This window comes from Orycteropus afer, unplaced genomic scaffold, assembly GCF_000298275.1.
Source record: "Orycteropus afer afer isolate SDZICR_OR568_19922 unplaced genomic scaffold, OryAfe1.0 scaffold00054, whole genome shotgun sequence".
Taxonomy (NCBI): Eukaryota; Metazoa; Chordata; class Mammalia; order Tubulidentata; family Orycteropodidae; genus Orycteropus; species Orycteropus afer.
Window position 1 is genome coordinate 9,648,133 of NW_006921641.1, and position 19,531 is coordinate 9,667,663.

Below are 19,531 nucleotides of genomic sequence, written 5' to 3' on the forward strand. Positions count from 1 at the left end.
TGAATGCCATGTGGTCAGTGCAGAGAAGGTCATTTTCTCTCCTTGTCCCTCCAGGAAGTCAACAAAGACTTTCAACCAAGAGTAGACATGAAACTGGGGCTCAAAAAACAGCAGAAATAAACAGATGGGGCAAGTGTGAAAGTCATGTTGGGGCCGCAGGAATGGTGTGAGGGCAAACCTCACTGTGGGAAGCGAGGCTCCAGGTCAGAACAGCACATCCACAGTGGGTGTGGAAGGAAAAGAAGGCTCCTGCAGAGTGGCAGAAGAGAAATGTGGAGTGGCAGGCTGGGGACATGCCCTGAGTGTCAGATTTAGGAGACTGTTCCTTAAGCTCTTGGCAATAGAAAGTCAGCAGAGGTGTAGTACATAGAAGAGGTGTTGGGGTGGTGGCAGTAAAAAAACTAAAAAGATTCAAATGGAGAGCAAAGGACATAGGTTAGGATAATATTGTGGGAGGCCAAGAAGGAGCCAGGCAGTGCAAACAGAGAAAAAAAAAAGGCAGGGGCGAGAGAAGGATGGTAGCTTTTCGTATTTCTGTGTATTTTAAGAAAGACTTGATGGGATGTAGCAATCTGTTAGAAACCAGAGACAATGGAAAGAAGACAGAGATGATGTTGAATTTCGAAGAACAAGAAGAGTGGCTGCATTTTGACAGAAAAAAAGGAGGTCTTGGAAGGGAGGCAGTTCCCTGGGTGGCTCAAATGGTTTGTGCTTGGCTACCAAATGAAAGGTTGGTAGTTCGAATCTACCAAGTGTTGCTAACACTGAAAACCTTATGGAGCACAATCCTAGTATGACACAGGATTGCCTCAACTCTACAGCAATGGGTTTGCGTTTGGGTTTTGGTTTTGGAAGGGAGGTGGGCAGTTTGGAGAAACTTTATTGGCTGTAGTAGTGGGATATTTTCTTTCCTGTCCTTATGACACATCTTATCAGCCAGGAGAACTCCAGAGATGCCTACCAGAAGGATGGAAATGTGGAGGGAACCTGACCTCAGGGAGACATCAGGACTAGTGAGGAGCTGCAGAAATCACCTGCATTCAGGAGATCTTCGGAGTCCTGGGCACAGGTAAGGATCCCAGGGAAGAATGAAGAGATGGAGCAAAGGGCTCTGGGACAAATGTCAAGGATGACTGTATTTAAGACCTGAGTGAAGGAGCACACAAAGAAGACTGACCAGAAGGTCAAGGAGCAGGTAGAAGGTCAAGAAGACAGGGAAGAGAAAAATTCAAAGGTTTGACAACAGTTCAAAAGATACAAAGAAGTTGGGAATAATGACATCAGAGGGAAAACCACTGGTCTAGGGCCAGAGGCTCACTATAACCATCTTTCAAAGAGAGGAAGAGATGTCTGAGCAAGAAAGAAGGAGGAGATGTCAGGTGGGGAAGAAAGAGAGCAAAGCAGGCCACCTGTCCCAGGCTGATGGTGAAAATGGAGCAGAGAATCCAAAACCAGCAGCAGGTCCATAGATGGGGTCCCAATACCCCAACAGGTTGGGAAGACATGGAAATGTGTGCAGGCAGAAGGGAAGGCAGCATGGGAGATGGAGAGGGTGAAGAAACTTGAGAGAAATGAAAGAATTGAGTACGCAAAGGCCCCAAAGAAATGGGAGAGAAGTCAAACATGGCATGAACTCAATCGTGACCCTGCCCCATGGGCCAGGAGTGCACACAGACACACACACTTGCTCTGATGTCATTGTGGATGGACCACAGAGATATCCTTCACCATCGGGGAAGTCTGTCCCCACTCACAAGCCATAAACCCTGGTCCATCACAACACAGAGATCCTCAACCCAAGTGGTCCCCAGCCTTTTTGAGTACAAAGACCCATTTTAAAGCCAAAAGTTTTGTGGACTTCCCATCTATATGATAATGATTGTATTTATAGTATCTTTTAATCAAGATAAAGGGGGGTGGAGAGGCCGGCAGGAATAGAATTCTTGCATTCCATGCAGGAGGCCCAGGTTGCATTCCCAGCCAATGCACCTCATGTGCAGCCAGCAGCCATTTGTCTGCGGAGGCAAGAGTGTTGCTATTATGCTGAACAGGTTTCATTGGTGCTTCTAGACTAAGATAGTCTGCCAATCAGCTTCCCATAATCTACCAGTGAAAACTCTATGAAGCACAACAGTCCAACATGTAACCAATCACAGGGGTGGCACAGGACCTGTTAGCATTTAGTTCCATTGTGTATGGATGGTGTTGCCATGGTCAGGGGCTGACTGGAAGGCAGGTAATGACAACAATCAAGAAAATACATAATAACAAAGACCTACCCTGAATCTGATGGTGCTTTAATATTGTTTTTATTCATTACTTCAGCAACCACATACACTTGGAAACTGGAAGAAGATAGAGGTTTCAGGCCTTGTTTATTGCACCTGCACACCCAGCCTAGTGGAGCCAAGAACCAGAGAAACACTGGCAATCCCAGGACTGTGTCCCACAGGTTGGGGACCCTGGCCTTCACATATTTGGTACCTCCAGAGCTCTGCTCTGGTATAGAGCTTCAGCCATAGGAAGCCAGGCAAATCCGGGGGGAATTCAGAGAGTGGGGACTACAAGGTATTCTTGACTTAGGACCACTTACCGTGTAAGTGGGGCCCTCAGTCCTGTGAGGACATCCTGGCCTGGAGGCAAGGGGCTGGGAAGGGAATGGGGCACACTAGGGGAGGCCCCAGCAGGCAGCCTGGCCTTGGGGATGGGCGGGATTACGATGCCTCCCAGAGACTTCCGCATCTTCTCATCATTGCAGTGTAGATATTGTGGGGAGATCTTCACCTGGACAAAAGGAGGGTGTTATGGATTGAATTGAACCCTAAAAAATATGTATTAAAGTCCTGGCCCCTGCACCTATGGATGTGATCCTGTTTAGAAATAGGATTTTCTTTGTTATGCTAATTAGGTGTCAGCAGGAGTCTTAAACCTAATCAATTCTGAGTCATAAAAAAGAGCACAATAAACACAGAGACACACACATGGGGGGTCAGTGGTGGGCAGGAGATGCCATATGAAGACAGATACACACAGCAGATGTAGCTACAAACTCAGGAACACCAAAGATTCCTGCAGCTACTAGAAGCTAAAACAAAGAAGGATCTCCCCCAGAGCCACTCCCAGAATTTGGACTTTTGGCCTGCAGAATTGTGAGAAAATAAATTTCTGTTATTTAAAGCACCAATTTGTGCTATCATTTGTTACAGCAGCATTAGGAAACTAAGACAGAGGCAAGGATCATGGTCCATAGGAACATCCCACTCTGGTTGCCCACCTCCTAGCACCTGGTACAGCGTGGCCCCTTCTGTCGGGAACCCCTGGGGGCAAGAGTGCCGGGAGGTGTCGTCCTTTTCCCTTCACAATGCATACAACTCTGTGAGCCCCAGAAAGTGCACTGATCCTTCCTGCTCCAGGTAAAAAGGCTGCAAAGGTGCTCCCCTCATCCCTATTCCACATCCTTTTTTAATTGTTGCTGTTGTTATTTGCTCTTGTCATTTCAGAAAATTCCTAGAGCCTCTGAGTTGGAAGGGACCTGCAAAAACGTCTGGTGCAGTCCCCCTTTTTCAATGGATGTGTAGGTTGGGGTCCAGAAAGTGAAGCAACCTGCCTGATGTCACACAGCCAGCAAGGGGAGAGCCTGGCAGAACCCACCTCTCTTGAGTCCTGGCCCAGTATTCTGTCCCTTCTGCCATACTCCCTGGCTTAAAATGGAGAGGTCAGAAAGCATGAGGAATTCTGGAACAGTTAAGACAGGAAAAGTCTAGGAACCACCAAGTCTAGGACAAATGGCCATGCAGCTTCTACTTGAGTACTTCCAGGAACAAAGAGCTCACTATCTTCAAGGCAGCCACCCAGTACTGTCAGTATCTCAGCTAGAAAGGTTTTAGATGCTCTGGAGGAAGGTGAGGTAGAGGCCCTCAGTCCCTCCCAATGCCTTCACCCCATTCTTGAGACTGCTCCTGAGATAACTTCAGAGAACTCCAGGGCCTCAGAGTATTGTTTGTCAATTTCAGATGACATAGTCAATCCCTCACTTCACCACTGAAGAAAATGGAGGGAGGAAAGTGTCTTAGCCAAGTTTACTCAGTGAGTTAGTGCGGTGCTGAGCCTAGACCCCAGCTTCCTCCTCTCCATCAGGAGCCATTTCCCTGTTTCCAGTGGGTGGACGGGAAGAGCTACAGAACCCAGAAGCAGCTGGGTGGGCTGGTCCTAGTGCTCAGAGTCAGAATTCCAGATCATTCAGCCCTGCTCCTACTCCTACTTCATCCCACTCAGGAGGAGTTCAGCCTAGATCACTCCCGCTCCTTCTCCATCCAGGGGCTTTCTCTGAGGACCAGACCCAGAGTGTTCCGGGGGCAAAGTGGGCTTCCCCAAACACCCCACCACCACCACCACCTGATCCCCATCTCTGCCTCTGCTGAACTCTTCTGCAGCCCTTATGCACCTCTAGAAGGCTTGGTGAAAAATGAAGGAGAAACAGAAGGACAGGGAGGTATAAGAAGCTGCAGACAAGACTCATCAGAAATGCCTTACCTCCTGGGCACCAAGTGTCACCTCCTGGGGACCCTGGCCACTTATGGGTGGGTCCAGGCCCTTTTCCTTGGCTCCACCAGCCTCGGGGGTGTTGGGAATGCTCTGGATGGGCGGCATCAGCTTGGGCACCCTCAACAGCCTCTGAGAAGTAGAACGGGGGATGGTGTTCCTCAGGGGAACTCCTTTGAGGCCTCCCCCAGGATCCAGAGAGACTGTATAGGGTGGAGATGGGAAGTAGGTTAGTCCCAGGAAAAAGGGGGGTTAGGGGATCCACCCCCAGCTCCACACCTAAACTAGGCTGAGTGAGCAGATGGTGCTTAGTGCCGTTTTCATTCCTACAAAATTTGGTAGAAAATGCCAATCAAAATCACCTATTTAAAATTCAGAGGCAGTGTGGGTAGGAATGGAAACAACATCAGCTCTCGATTAGGAGCATAGAACAGTGCGTTCTAGTCTAACCTGACACATAGGAGCTCCGCAGTCTTGGGCAAGTCACTGTCTCTGAACCCCCATTTGCTCTTTGCAAAATGAAAAGGACTGCAACATGGAAATGTCACAAGATTCAATGACATAACATTTCTCAAATGCCAAGCAAGTGCCTGGCACATGGCAAGTGACAGCGAATTACTTCTACTCCCCTTCATTTTCAGCTAATGATGTGGGGAAGCAGCTGCTTTGACACAGGGGCACTCTGACATTGTCTAAAAGACAGGCCATCACACTTCCAGCTCTTTAATTAATGACCTATATACCCAACAGACATCGGCACTCCACCCCTGCCCTGTCCCACCTAGCACAGCAACATCCCCCTTGTCATCCCTAGGGCAAAGGCACAGGGCAAGAGGGACAGGCATGGGCTAAAAGCTCAGAATTCTCTTTGCAAACATTATTGGTACCTGGGGGAGAGAAACACCCTAGTGCTTTAGCTTCCAAGGGCCGTTTTGTTCCACATCAAATGGCTGCATCAAAACAACCAAGTCAAAGTATTTGTGCTCCACACCTCACACACAACCACCTTGCCCGGGACTGGCTCTGTTGTGCCCTTGCACACTGTGCTGCTGTCAGGATTGTTGGTGTGTTGGGTGATCAGAGGTAAGGAGGGGTCACAGGCCAACACATGGCCACCTTGGCCCCCACCTGGGCAGCTGAGCAGAAGAGCCAGCACAGCCCCAATGCAAGGTGGCAGAGCAACCCCAGGCTTGCTCAAGGGATCATGGATCTATCTCCACACACTCACTTCAGGACCTAATGAGTCATAGATCACTTCCTGGGGTCTCAGTTTCCCTATCTATACATTAGATAGAACACCTCCTGCTCTTTTCGTCCTCTACCAGAACTTTATTTAAAAAAAAAAAAAAAAAAAGCCCAGGAAAAGATTTCAAACACCTAAAGGAGGGAGTTAGTAGTCTGGCAACCCAGAAGTTGCACCATGTGGAAATTCAGAGCAAATTTCTCTAGCACACCAACTCCCTACCTTGGCCCCACCTGCTGCCTCCTCAGTGCCAGCTAGCCACAGGGTGACTCCTTAGTGGGGCTTCTCTGCATCCTCCTGGGCTCCCAGGGACCCAAAGACAATCCAGGGTTCCAGGGGGAAGCCTTGGCAGGAAGCTAAATGGAGAGGAGGAGCAGCATTTCCAACAAAAGGTTTGGCAGCAGCAACCACAGCCCCTGAGTAGTTTCCCTCTTTCTTCCTAAGACTTCCAAACTACTTATTCCTCTTGACACCAAAGAGTCCATCGAGCTAAGAAGGAACCAGTTACACAATTTGCCCAGGGCCATAAGAGACAGAAAGAAAAATTAATTTATTAAGTACTTATTACGTGCCAAGTGCTAAGAATTCTTCATACAATTTTTCATTAAACCCTCGTACTAATGAAAAAACAAACTCACTGCCATCAAGTCAATGCCAACTCACAGTGACCCCCAGTGGGTTCCCAAGGGTGTAAATCTTTACAGAACCAGATCACCTCATCTTTCTTCTGCTGAGAGGCCAGTGGGTTGAACCGCCGACCTTTTTGGTTAGCAGCCAAATGTCTTAACCATACACCTCCCAGAGCACCTTCTCAAACTACTAGGGAGATGTTATTATCCCCATTACACAGAGAAGGAAATTGAGGCTTGAAGCGGTTACTGATTTTCCCAAAGCCAGAAAAAAATCAGGGCTCAGATTTGAACCTGGACTGTTTACCTGGTTTGTCCACCATGCAAATGAGAGAGAAATATGAAGCACCTGCTATTCAACTTTTCACTGCTCTATTCAACAAACATTTCTTGAGAACCTCCAGTGTGCCAAGCAATTGCACCTAACCCTGAGGACTCAGGCCCTGCCCTCTTGCAGCTCACTGTTAGTGCAAGATTTCAATTTTAGACAAATAATTGCACAAGCAAATATACAAATGCAAGTTGAGAGAAGACCTAAGAGGAAAAACTATAAGGCATTCTTTGAGAGAATCATGTAGGACAAATTCAGATTGGGGAGTCAGGGAGGCCTATGTCAAGAAAGCTTTTGGGCCAAGACCCAAGGATGAGTACAGATTTGCCAGATGGGGAATGGAGGCCAGGTGGGAGAAACAGCAGGTTCTAAAGCCCATTTGCTTAAGGCACTAGACCAGTGTGTCTGACATCCAGAGATCAAGGGGACAGAGCCACAAGATCTGGGTGAAGCTAGAACTGCAGAGGGCCTTGTGCGCACGTGAATACTTAAAGTTTCACTCTCAGTGCATAGGAAAATCACTGGGTGGTTGTAAGTGAGAAAGGAGGACAAAATATGATCAGATTTGTATTTAAGAAGGATTCTCCTGCAGAGAGTACTAGAAGGAAGCAAGGATGGAAACGGGGAGGCCAGCTAGGGGGCTGCTGTAGAGACCTACGCAGGAGATGATGCTCTAAGGAAGTAGCCCAGGAGAGAGAAAGGATGTTTGGAGGGTATAACCTGAGCCAGCCTTGAATGGACCTAAGCATGACATCTGTCTACCCACTGAGTCTACAGCCAGGGTGGCCTAGCATCCTTGGTTTTGGGGTGCTGGGCAGTAGGTGGGCAGGGCCCAGGGCTTACCTTGGGAAGATGCTGCCAAACCCTCTGAGAGCCTTCTCTTCTTGAGTTTGTCCTTGATCTGGGTGGTGTCCCGGGCCACACTGCTGGCCTCCGACTCCAGTGAGGGGAGGGGTGCAAGAGGGTGGGGCCCCAAAGGCAAGGCCCCAAGGCTCCTGGGGTGGCCATTTCTGGCCTGCCAGCCCTTCAAGTGGGCATCAAGCTTGAGGCTGCCAGTGTCCCCAGGTCCACTCAGGCGTTGTGATGGCTTCTCTAGCAGGGTATTCGGCACAGACTGGAGGGAGGCTGAGGGAGACAGAGGCATGAGTGGCTGGGCATACAGTGCCCAGGTGACAACAGGCACCAGCAAAATCTTTGTCGTGGAACAGTCAGCCACTTGCCTGATGAATCCCAATCACTCACTCCTTCACCAATTCATTCACTCAAAGTGTCTATGAAGCAACTAATCTGAACCAAGCTTGTGACAGGAGATACTTTGGAGACAAAAAGGGGGATCAAATATGTAGTCTTCTGACATCATGGACAATGGGCCATACATGCTTATGAATACATCTGCCCAGGGTCCACCATCCATCCATCTCTGCAATCCAACATAAGTATTCAATATGACTGAGCACCTGGCAAACACCAACCACAGATGGAAAAGAGAAGTTCAGGTGATTCAGAACAAACCATGCTCTCATGCACACCCAAACATCCAATGATTCACTCAGCAAACATTTAATAAACATCTACTATGTACCAAGTAGGAGTCCCCAGGTATACAAACAGTTAATGTGCTCAGCTGCTAACTGAAAAGTTGCAGATTCAAATCCATCCAGAAGTGCCTCAGAACAAAGGCTTAATGATCTCCTTCCAAAAAAGCAGCCACTGGAACCCACATGGAGCACTGTTCTACTCTGACACACACGGAGTCAACATGAGTTGAAGCTAACTCAATTACAACTGGTTTTTAATGTGCAAGTAATGTCTAGGCAGTAGAGATATGAAGATAAGTGAGGCACAGTCTTTGTCATAAAGGGGTTTTCAATGTATCATTGTTGTTGTTAGGTGCTATCAAGTCAATTCCAACTCCTAGCCACCCTGTGTACAACAGAACAAAACACTGCCTGGTTGTGCACCATCCTCACAATACTTGCTATCCTTGAGCCCAAGACTGTAGCCCCTGTGCCAATCCATCTTGTAGAGGGTCTTCCCCTTTTTCTCTGACCTTCCATCTTACCAAGCATGATATCCTTCTCCAGGGACTGGTCCCTTCTGACAACATGACCAAAGTAGATGAGACAAAGTCTGGCCATTCTTGCCTCTAAGGAGCAGTCCAGCTGCACTTCTTACAGGACAGATTTGTTTGTTCTTCTGGCAGTCCAAGGTATTTTCAGTATTCTTCACCAACACCCCAATTCAAAGTCATCAATTCTTCAGTCTCCCTTATTCATTGTCCAGCTTTCACATGCATATTAGGCGACTGAAAATACCATGGCTTGGGTTAGGGGCACCTTAATCTTCAAAGTGATATCTTTGCTCTTCAACACTTTCAAGAGATCTTTTGCAGCAGATTTTCCCAGTGCAATACAACATCTGATTTCTTAACTGCTGCTTCCATGAGTGTGATTGTGAATCTAAGTAAAATGAAATCTTTGAGAACTTCAATCTTTTCTCCATTTATTATGATGTTGCTTATTGGTCCAGTTGTGTGGTAGTTATGTTTATGTGTCAACTTGGCTGGGCCTGGTTGAGTGGCTCGGCAGCTGGTGGTAGTTATTCCCCATGATGAGACTGGCAATCAACTCCATGGTAGGATCTACCACAAGCAGCTGAGTAGCTGCCTTTGGGAGGTGGTCTGCTTCCTGCATATAAGGATAAGATTTGAGAATGGGCTCTAGCCTATGGCACGCTTGGACCCTGCATGTAGCGGGGTCATTGCTCAGCAGCCTGCTATGCTCTGCAGACTTTGGGACATACAATGGACTTAAGTTAATGGCCTGCTGTGTGGTTTGGTAACATCGGGACTGTGCCTTTTATTTGTCAACCTTGGGGCTTCTCAGCCTCAGCAGCCTGCAGCTGTTTGAGTGAAGAAATGCCTCTAGCTCCAGTGGGCTGGGAGCAGGCAGCAGAGCCAGACCCCTAGAGCCTGGCACTTTGAACTTGGACTTAAAGCCTCCAAATTGTAAGAATAAACTCTTGTTTGTTAAGGCCATCCCAATTTGTGGTATATATCTGTCAGAGTGGTACTAGGTAACCAGAACAAGTTGTGAGGATTTTTGTTTTCTTAATGTTGAGGTGTAATCCACACTGCAGACTGTAGTCTTTGATCTTCATCAGTAAGTGCTTCAAGTCATCTTCACTTTCAGCAAGCAAGGTTGTTTCATCTGCATATCACAGATTGTTAATGAGTCTTGCTCCAGTCCTGATGCCACATTCTTCATCGTATGGTCCAGCTTCTCAGATTAGTTGCTCAGCATACAGACTGAAAAAGTATAGTGAAAGGATACAGCCCTAACACATGCCCTTCCTGATTTTAAACCATGCAGTATCATAGTGGCTAAAAGCACTTGACTGCTAACCAGAAGGCTGGCGGTTCAAACCCACCAGCCACTCCTCGGAAGGAAGGTTGGGCAATCCTACTTCCGTAGTGATACTGCCTCGGAAACCCAAGGAGGGGTCGCTATGAGTCGGGGCCGACTCGACGGCAAACAACAACAACAACAACAATAGTATCCCCTTGTTCTGTTTGAATGTCAGCCTCTTTGTCTGTATAGGTTCCTCATAAGCATAGCAAAGTGTTCAGGAATTCCCATTCTTTGCAATGTTATCCATAATTTGCAATGATCCACACAGTTAAATGCCTTTGCATAGTCAATAACACACAAGTAAACATCTTTCTGATATTCTTTGCTTTCAGCCAAGATCCATCTGACATCAGCAATGATATCCCTTGATCCACTTTCTTTTCTGAATCCAGTTTGAATTTCTGGAAGTTCTATGTCAATACACTGCTGCAACTGTTTTTAAATTATCTTCAGCAAAATTTTACTTGTGTGTGATAATAATGATATTGTTCAATAATTTCCACATTCTTTTGGATCACCTTTCTTTGGAAGGGGTACAACTATGGATCTCTTCCAATCATTTGACCAGATAGCTATCTTCCAAATTGCTATTTCCAATAGATGAGTAAGTGCCTTCAGAGCTACAGCTGTTTGTTGAAACATCTCAATTGGTATTCTGTCAATTCCTAGAGCCTTATTTTTCACCAATTCTTTCCATACAGCTTGGACTTCTTACTTCAGTACTATTCTTGATCATATGCTGCCTCCTGAAATGACTGAACGTCAACCAATTCTTTTTGGTACAGTGACTCTGTCTATTCCTTCCATCTTTTTTTGATGCTTCCTGCATCATTCATTATTTTGCCCATGTTGTTGTTGTTGTAGTTATGTGTTGTTGAGTTGGACCTGACTCATAGCAACCCCTCCTTGGGTTTCTGAGGTAGTATCACTACAGAAGTAGATTGCCCAACCTTCCTTCCAAGGAGTGGCTGGTGGGTTTAAACCTCCAGCCTTCTGGTTACCAGTCAAGTGCCTTAGGCACTACGCTACCAGAGCTCCTTAGAATCCTTCAATATTGCAATTTGAGGCTTGATTTTTTTTCTTTGGTTCTTTCAGCTTGAGAAATGCCAATCATGTTCTTTCCCTTTGGTTTTCTAATTCCAGGCCTTTGCACATTCCATCATAATACTTTACTTAGTCTTCTCGAGCCACCCTTTTGTAATCATCTGTTCAATACCTTCACTTTGGCTCCATTCAAGAGCAAGTTTCAAAGTCTCTTCTGACACCCATTTTGGTCTTTTCTTCCTTTTCTGTCTTTTTAATGACTTTTTGCTTTCTTCATGTATGATGTTCTTGATGTCACCCCACAATTCTTCTGGTTTTCTATCATTGGTGTTCGATGCATCAAATCTATTCTTCAGATATTCTCTAAATTCAGATGGGATATAATCAGCATCATATTTTGGTTCTCATGGTCTTCTTTTAAGTTTCTTCAGCTTCAACTTGAACTTGCATGTGAGCAATTGATGGTCTGTTCCACAGTCAGCTCCTGGCCTTATTTTGACTAATGATACTGAGCTTTTCCATTGCCTCTTTCCACAGATACAATCAATTTGATTTCTGTGTAGTCCCTCTGGCAAGGTCCACATGTTTAGTTGCCATTTATGTTGTTGAGAAAAGGTATTTGCAATAAATAAGTCATTGGTCTTGCAAAATACTATCATGCTATCTCCAGCATCATTTCTATCACCAAGGCCATTTAAAAAAAAAAAAAATTATTGTGATTTAGGAGAAAGTTTACAGAACAAATTCATTTTCCATACAGCAATTCATACACATTTTGTTTCATGACATTGACTGCAATCCCCACAATGTAACAGCTCTCTTCCACTTCCTTCCTTTAGGTACCTCTTTCCGGTGTTCTTTCCTATACATTCTGGCCCCCTGAGTTATCTCCCTATGCAAATACTGTCCTTCTGTTCTCCCATGATTGATTGTTCTAAGGAGTGTATCTACCTGGTGTAAATGTTCACCCTATATGCCTATCTATTATTTGGCTGGAAGCCACAGGAGTGAGCTTAATTCCAGGCCTGAAGAGTAACTAGTGGCCATAGTCTCAGAGGTCTCACCACACTCTATCAGACTAATAAACCTGGTCTTTTGTTATGATTTTGAGTTTTGTTCCACATTGTTCTCCCATTCTACTCGGGATCTCCTGCACTGATCCCTTTCTGAGTGGTTGACAGCAGTAGCTGGGCACCATCTAGCTCTTCTGTTCTCATGATCATGTACATTGAGGTCCACATGGCCCACTAGTCTCTTGGACTAATTGTTTCCACGTATGTTTGGTTTTCTTCATTCTGCTTTGCTCTGGATGAGAGGAGAACCATTTTTCCATCTCAATGGCCGCTTACAAGCTTTTAAGTCTCCAGTCGCTACCAAAGTAGGATGTCGAACAATGTTTTGTGTAGTATGTTATGCCAATTGAGCTTGATGTCCCCTGTGACCGTGGTCCCGAGCCCACAGTTCCCGCAACTCACTCAGTCAGGGTGGTTGACTGTGCCTAAGAAATTACCATAACTTTGCCCCCTGTTAGTTCTATTTATATGAACATTCTTATAGCACATACAAATATATATGAAGAAATATCACCTGCCAACATTATATACGGTCATAGGTATATCCCCTTTGCAAGGCCATATTTTCCAATGACGAATGTTTATTCTTTGTTTCCAACTTTTACATTCTAATCACAAGTAATTATCAACAAATCTTGATTGCATGCTTAGTCAACTTCAGACTCTAGAAGCTGGTAAAAATCTTCAATTTCCTCATCTTTCACTGTTGGTTGGTACATAAGTTTGAATAATAGTTATAGTAACTGGTCTTCCTTGTAGACATATGGATATTAACCTATCACTGACAGCATTGTACTTCAGGATTGATCTTGAAATGTTCTTTTTGACACTGAAGGCAACACCATTTGTCTTGAATTTGTCATTCCCAGCATAGTACATCGTATGATTGTCCAATTCAAAATGGCCAGTACAGTTTACTAATGTTTAAGATATCAATCTTTATGAGTTCCATTTCATTTTTGACAATTTCCAATTTTCCTAGATTCATACCTTGCACATTCCATGTTCCAACTATTAATAAATGTTTATAATCCTTTCTTCCCATTTTGAGTCATACCCCACCAGCAAATGAAGGTTCCAAAAGTTTACTCCATCCACATCATTAAGGTCAACTTTATTTTGAGGAGGTAGTTCTTCCCCAGTGGTATTTTGAGTGCCTTCCAAACTGAGGGGCTCATCTTCCAGCATGACAGTGTTTCATAGCACTTCATAAAGTTTTCCAGTAATATATCAGACAGTGTTTCACTACTATTTATAAGGTTTTTCAGTGGCCAATTCTCTCAGAAGTGCATGGTCCCATCCTTCTTCCCAGTCTGTCTTAGGTGGCCCTGCTTTTATTCAAAATATTGGTGGCATAACTTCCTGCCTCACAGCAACATGCAAGCTACCACAGCATGACAAATTGACAGATGAGTAGTGTCAATGTATTAGAGAAACTGCAAAAACCAAACTCACTGCCACTCATGCTCATAATAACCCCTATTGAGTTTCTTTTTCTTTTTCTAATTTTATTGTGCTTTAGGTGCAAATTTACAGAGCAAAATTTGTTTTACATTCAACAGTTCATGTACATTTGATTTCACACCCAGATTACCATCCCTGACCATAACAAACTCTCCTCCCTTCCCATTCCTGTGACCACCCCTCCCTGTGCCCATCTTAACTGTGCACTCCTGTCTGTCTAGCTTTCCCTCTATGTGAATGCTGTCCCTGTGGTACCTCATGGCCAATTGCTGTAAGGGTTGTATCTCCCTAGAGTAGGTGAGTGCATCACCCGGGGGTAGGTGTTCTGCATGTAGGTCTTTCAACTATTGGGCTGAGAGCCAATCAATGGGAATGAGTCCAATTCTAAGCCTGAAGGGTAATCCAGGGCCATACTCCTGGGAGTTCTACCAGATTCTATCTGACCAGTAATTCTGGTCATTTTTGTGTTTTTGAATTTTGTTCCACATTTCTCCTCCCGCTCTATCTAGGATCTCCAGTTTTGATCCTTTGATGAGTGGTTGGCATTGGCAGCTGGGCACCATCTAGTTCTTCTGGTCTCAGGGTCCATCATATCCTTGGACTAATTGTTTCTAGATGCCTTTGATTTTCTTCACTCTTCTTTGCTTCAGATGAAAGGAGACCAAGAGTTGCACGTTAGGTGGCTGCTCAAAAGCTTTTAAGACCCCAGTCACTCCTACTGGGTTTCTAAGGCTGTAAATCTTTATGGAAACAGACTGCCTCATCTCTCTTCTGTGGAGTAGCTGGTGGGTTCAAACCACTGACCTTTGGTTAGCAGCCAAATGTCTTAGGCACTATATTATAGAGTTCCTTGTATTAGAGAAATAGGATGTAACTAGGAATATCACAAGGTAAAAAGTGAGGCGTATACAGACATATGAACAAAATGCTTTGTGCACTTGGAGGAGAGAGAAGGTGGTTTGGAAAATATTCATGAAGTGACTGCCTTTGAACTGAGGCCTTTGGAGTCCTGAACATGGAGGCACAGGGGAGGCACAGACACACCAGCTTTTAGAATCTCTGCCCCACCCCCAGCCTCTTGTAGGAGGACCCTTGATGCCACAGATCCTACTGCCCAGGCCACAGGTACTAGACTGGGCTCCCCAACCAAGGAAGCTAAACTTTGAGCCAGCCTCTAGCCTATCGGGGGCCAGCCTGAAAGCTTTGCCCCATCACAGAGGAGGGCAGTTACTCAGAGCAATCCAATTATCCATCCAAACACTGCAACAGGACTTCTGCAGAAAGGACAGCTTGTACCTGGAAGCCAATGGCATCACCAGGGTTGGTGTCACCCAGTGTGGGAACTCATGGTGTCGCCCCTCCTATGGGCTGGGCTGGCTGGCAAAGGCATCCTGGTGAAAGGACTTGTTTGGCTACATAGTCCCCAGACTGGGCTGAGCAGTGCCGTTGGGGCCCCTCCCTGCCCCAATGCCCACCCCTCCCTTCCCCAGCACCCCACCCCCAAGCTCCTCCCCTCTCCTATTGGCCAAGGGAAGACCCTCTATTCTACTCAATGGCAGGCTCTGAGGCCTGCCCACATGTAGGGGGTAACACCAACCCTAGTGACACCACTGCCTTGGCAGCCCTTCCCCCAACTGCTCTGACCTGTCCACCACTGCTGTCACTGCAGACCCTGGGGTCATCTTGGTGTCACTCCTTCTGACAGGGTCAGGACATACAGTCCATACTCCTCCACCCCCCAAGTTACAACACTGCTGGAAGCTAAAGCAGGAAGTGACCTAGCAGGAAGTGGCAAGAAGCTGTTTCGTGTCTGTGAAAACCACCACAGCGACAGCTGTCAATCTAGAGGTGCCCACTTCCAGGACTGTACTCAAGTGCTGTTCCCAAGGCAAGGGGGCTCATGGGGTGGCAGACCCTGGGCCAGTTGCCTGCAGAGAGCTCCACCTCCCTATTTCTGTCCCTCTCAATACACCTCTATCCCCTGAGGCACAGAATTGAACGAACAAATTTAAAATCAACTAGGAGCTCTGGTGGCATAGTGGTTAAAACATTTAGCTGTTAACCATAAGGTCAGCAGTTCAACCCCAGGAGAGGTTCCATGGGAGACAGATGCAGCAATATGCTTCTGTAAAGATTTATAGCCCTGAAAACTCTACGGGGGGGAGGGGTTCTACCCTATCCTACAGGGTCGCAATGAGTAGGAATTGACTCCATGGCAGTGGGTTTGGTTTTAGTTTTATTTTCAGCAGGAGCCACAGTAAAACTAACATCTGCTGGTGACTTTAGAACACAACCACCATCCAAACACACTCCTTTCCAGATCTCTGAGATCTACCCTATTGTCAGTGGCCCTGACTGGGCAGCTGCCAGATGTGTCCCTCATTCTCTGTCCAAAGTCCCTCAAGAGGCCATCCAGGCACTCCTTGGCCCTGCTGGGTCTCACCTTCTTCGTAGGCCTGCAGGCTGGAGTCCACGCTGCCACCCGGGAGTGTACGTGGCCTGGCACTGACCCGAGGGATGCTTCCACAGTACACGGCCACAGGAGCCAGAGCTTTGGCTGGGGACAGACCACAGGGAGGCAGCAAATTAGAGTCCTCTGAGACCAGGGTGAGGAACAAACTGGTGCTATGCCCCTGAGCACCAGCAGCCAGGGGAGACTTTACCCCTCTTACCCCTGCCCAAAGAACTAAGGGCATACACCCTGTCCTCCCAAACAGACTGGCCATCAGAGGGGGCTCACAATGTGACTCCAGCCAGCCCAGACACCCATGGTCTCCATCCACATATACCACACACTTCTCTGTTCAGTCCTCTCGGCCTAGCTCTCCCTCTTTCCTCACACTTGGCTTGCCTTCATCCTCCTGGTTCTGGTCTGCTCTGATAGTGCCTCCTCTGTCTCCTCTGTGGGCTCCCCTCCTACACTGCCCAATCACACTGAACCCTGGTGTCCCCGGCCTCTGTCCATCACACATATCTCACTAGCTGCTTTCATAGGCCACCTACTCATTGCCATGCCTTCAATGATCGCTCACATGTGGAGCTCCCCCAAAGCCACAGCTTCAGCCTGACCTCTCCCCCTGGTTGCAGAGCAGAGCATGGGGTCACCTGCATAGCTCCCCTCCTTGAAACGCCTCAAGCACCACAGCAGCACATCCTACATTGATCTGTCCTCTTCTCGCCTCAGCATCCCCCAGCTCTGCAAGCGGCAGTTATTAATTAAGTGCTTGCTCTGCGGCAGGGATCATGCTAAGTCATGACAACATTGCAGTAACCAGGCCAACTCAGTCCTTGCCTTGCCAGCTGTGGCTAGGAAAGGTGATGATTAGCAAGGAATAATGCTGTGGAAAGGGCAGGGTAGGAGGGGCTGTGAGCCTGCACAGCAGGAGCAGCCACCCAAAGCTGAGATGGGAAAAGCTTCCCAGAAGGAAGGACCACTGGGCCAAGACCTCAGCAAGGAGAAGGAGTTGGCCAGGAACAGGAGAGAGGGATTCCTTCCAGGCATCCACTCTTTTCATAACTTTCCTCTCCTCCCTGCTCCTTCAGCATCTCAGGCACTTTGTTTGACACCCCAAACAAAGGTGTTTGGTGGAGGTGCCCATTTTACATTCACCTCTCCATACGTCTATCTCCCTCCCTTCCCTGTGGCCTCCATTTTTGTATCTCATTCATTTTTGTATCCTAGTACCTGATGCGGAGTCCCTGGGGAGTGCAAATGGTTAACACACCAACTGAAAGATTGCTGGTTCAAGTCCACCCAGAGGTGCCTTGGAAGAAAATCCTAGTAATCTACTTCTGAAAAATCAATCAACTGAAAACCCTATAGACACAAATGGGGTCACCAGGAGTCAAAGTCAACTCAGTGGCAACTGGTTACCTAAAGCTCAGTAGGCACGTAACAAAGGTGTGTGAGCTGGATGGTCAGTCTTACACCCTGAAGGCGCAGCCCCTCCCAAGCAAACCTTGGAACCTCTGTGGAACTCCTACCCACCCTGTGGAGAAGACCATACACAGGTAAAAACCCAGAGCTCACACCCCAAGGCTGAAAAGTCTCAAGGAACGTAGAGTCTAGGCTCCAGCCCTGTTTCAGCCACCTGTGTGACCTTGAGGAAATAAGTTAAACTCTCTGAGTCTGTAAAACAAAGGAGCTGGATGAAGCCAGGGTTCATACTCTATATCCCCTAAGGAAGCATAAGCCTGAGGAACTGGAAGTAGTTTTCTAATAATCAGAGAAAATAAAATTAATGAATAACATCTTCATTTTATTGATAGATTTACATATTTTTCTTGAGCTGTCAGCACCTCCTTAATATCAAGCAGTATCTGATGTAGCATAAAATTATGCAATTCTTTTGTTTTCACATTAATCTATCAAAGCCCCAGACAGTTCTGCCTTAGACATCCTGACACTGTTTCCTGACCAGTCCTGCTTTCGGGCATTCTGTGGCTCTCTACATTCCTTCCAGATGGTCATCTGGCCCCTGCCTCAATCCCTCACAAGCAGCCCATTTCATTGGGAGCAGGACTGACCCCTCACTTTCCAGAGGGAACTGAGGCCCACACGGCTGGCTTCTCAGTAGCAGAGTCAGGCCTGGACCCCTGTTTCCTGATGCTAAGTCTGTTCCCATTGCCCTGCTCAACAGCTAAGTAAAGGGGCTCATCCAGCCCTCCCTGAGGTCTCAGCCCCACATCCTCTAGTCATGCCAAAACGCCAAGCACAGAAAGGTATCAGCCCCTCATTCAGCCCATGATGCCTCAGACACTAGAGGCCAAGCTCAGTACAAATCCATGGAACACTTAGAGCTCCTCCTCAGGCCAGGGAGCCACCTAGACACCATGCTGAGCAGGGAGGGCCACATTAGCACATGGAGAGCTAGGTCAAGTTAGGAAGGCACAGCCACCTGGCAAAACTGGTAGTCAGAACAGCCCCTGGGAATAGCTGAGAAGATACCCATCCCCATGGCCCACCCCACTCCCAGCCTGAGAATCACCAGCACCAGGCCTCCCTAGGTGCCTTGTACCCTTACCTGAAGGGACATCATCACGTGTGCCCATGGCCCAGGTGGAGAAGGCACCTGGACAGTTGTCCAGGGACAGCAACTCCTTACTGATCTTGGAGTACAGTCCTTGGGGGTCCAGAGGGGTCCAACCTGGAACATCCAGAGGCCTATGGTGGAGAATGGATGCATTAAATTGTGGTGTTGGTGAAGAATAGCTAAAATGCCATGGACTGCCAGAAGAATGAACAGCTCTATCCTGGAAGAAGTACAGCCAGAATGTTCCTTAGAAACAAGAATGGCCAGAATTTGTCTCACCTGGTTTGATCATGTTGTCAGAAGGGATAGAGATAAAATAAAAAAAACCAAACTCACTGCCGTCGTCAAGTCAGATCCAACTCATAGTGACCCCTCCTTGAGTTTCTGAGGTGGTATCTCTACGGAAGTAGATTGCCCAATCTTCCTTCTGAGGAGTGGCTGGTGAATTTGAACTATCAGCCTTCTGGTTAGCAGTCGAATGCATTAGGCACTATGCCACCAGAGCTCCCTCCGTAGAGATAACGCCTCGGAAACCCAAGGAGGGGTCACTATGAGTCGGATTCGACTCGACGGCAGAGTTTTGGTTTTTTTTTTGGATACTTCAGAGTGTCTAAGTACCAGCTTGCTTGACTCTGTGGAAAGAGTTCATTAGGAAGTTCATCAAAGACACCAATCAACTAGTCTTTACTTGTCACTTTGACACAGACACAAGGTAGAGCCTGACACTTTGCTTCTCCCTCAGTTCCTATTTTCTTCAAAATC

At 46.9% G+C, this 19,531-nt stretch overlaps 1 protein-coding gene across 1 annotated transcript in view; it reads right to left on the bottom strand.

Moving 5' to 3' along the window:
• TOGARAM2 (TOG array regulator of axonemal microtubules 2) overlaps window positions 1-18,788 on the bottom strand; it is a 75,048-nt gene extending 56,260 nt beyond the window's left edge. Inside the window, exons 1-5 of the mRNA XM_007938817.2 lie at window positions 18,761-18,788; window positions 16,180-16,293; window positions 7,589-7,870; window positions 4,534-4,745; window positions 2,594-2,784 (exon numbers count right to left, since the gene is read on the bottom strand). Coding sequence (XP_007937008.2) covers window positions 2,594-2,784; window positions 4,534-4,745; window positions 7,589-7,870; window positions 16,180-16,293; window positions 18,761-18,788 — 827 coding nt within the window. The remainder of the gene's footprint in view (window positions 1-2,593; window positions 2,785-4,533; window positions 4,746-7,588; window positions 7,871-16,179; window positions 16,294-18,760) is intronic.
• Between the last annotated feature and the right edge of the window lie 743 nt (window positions 18,789-19,531).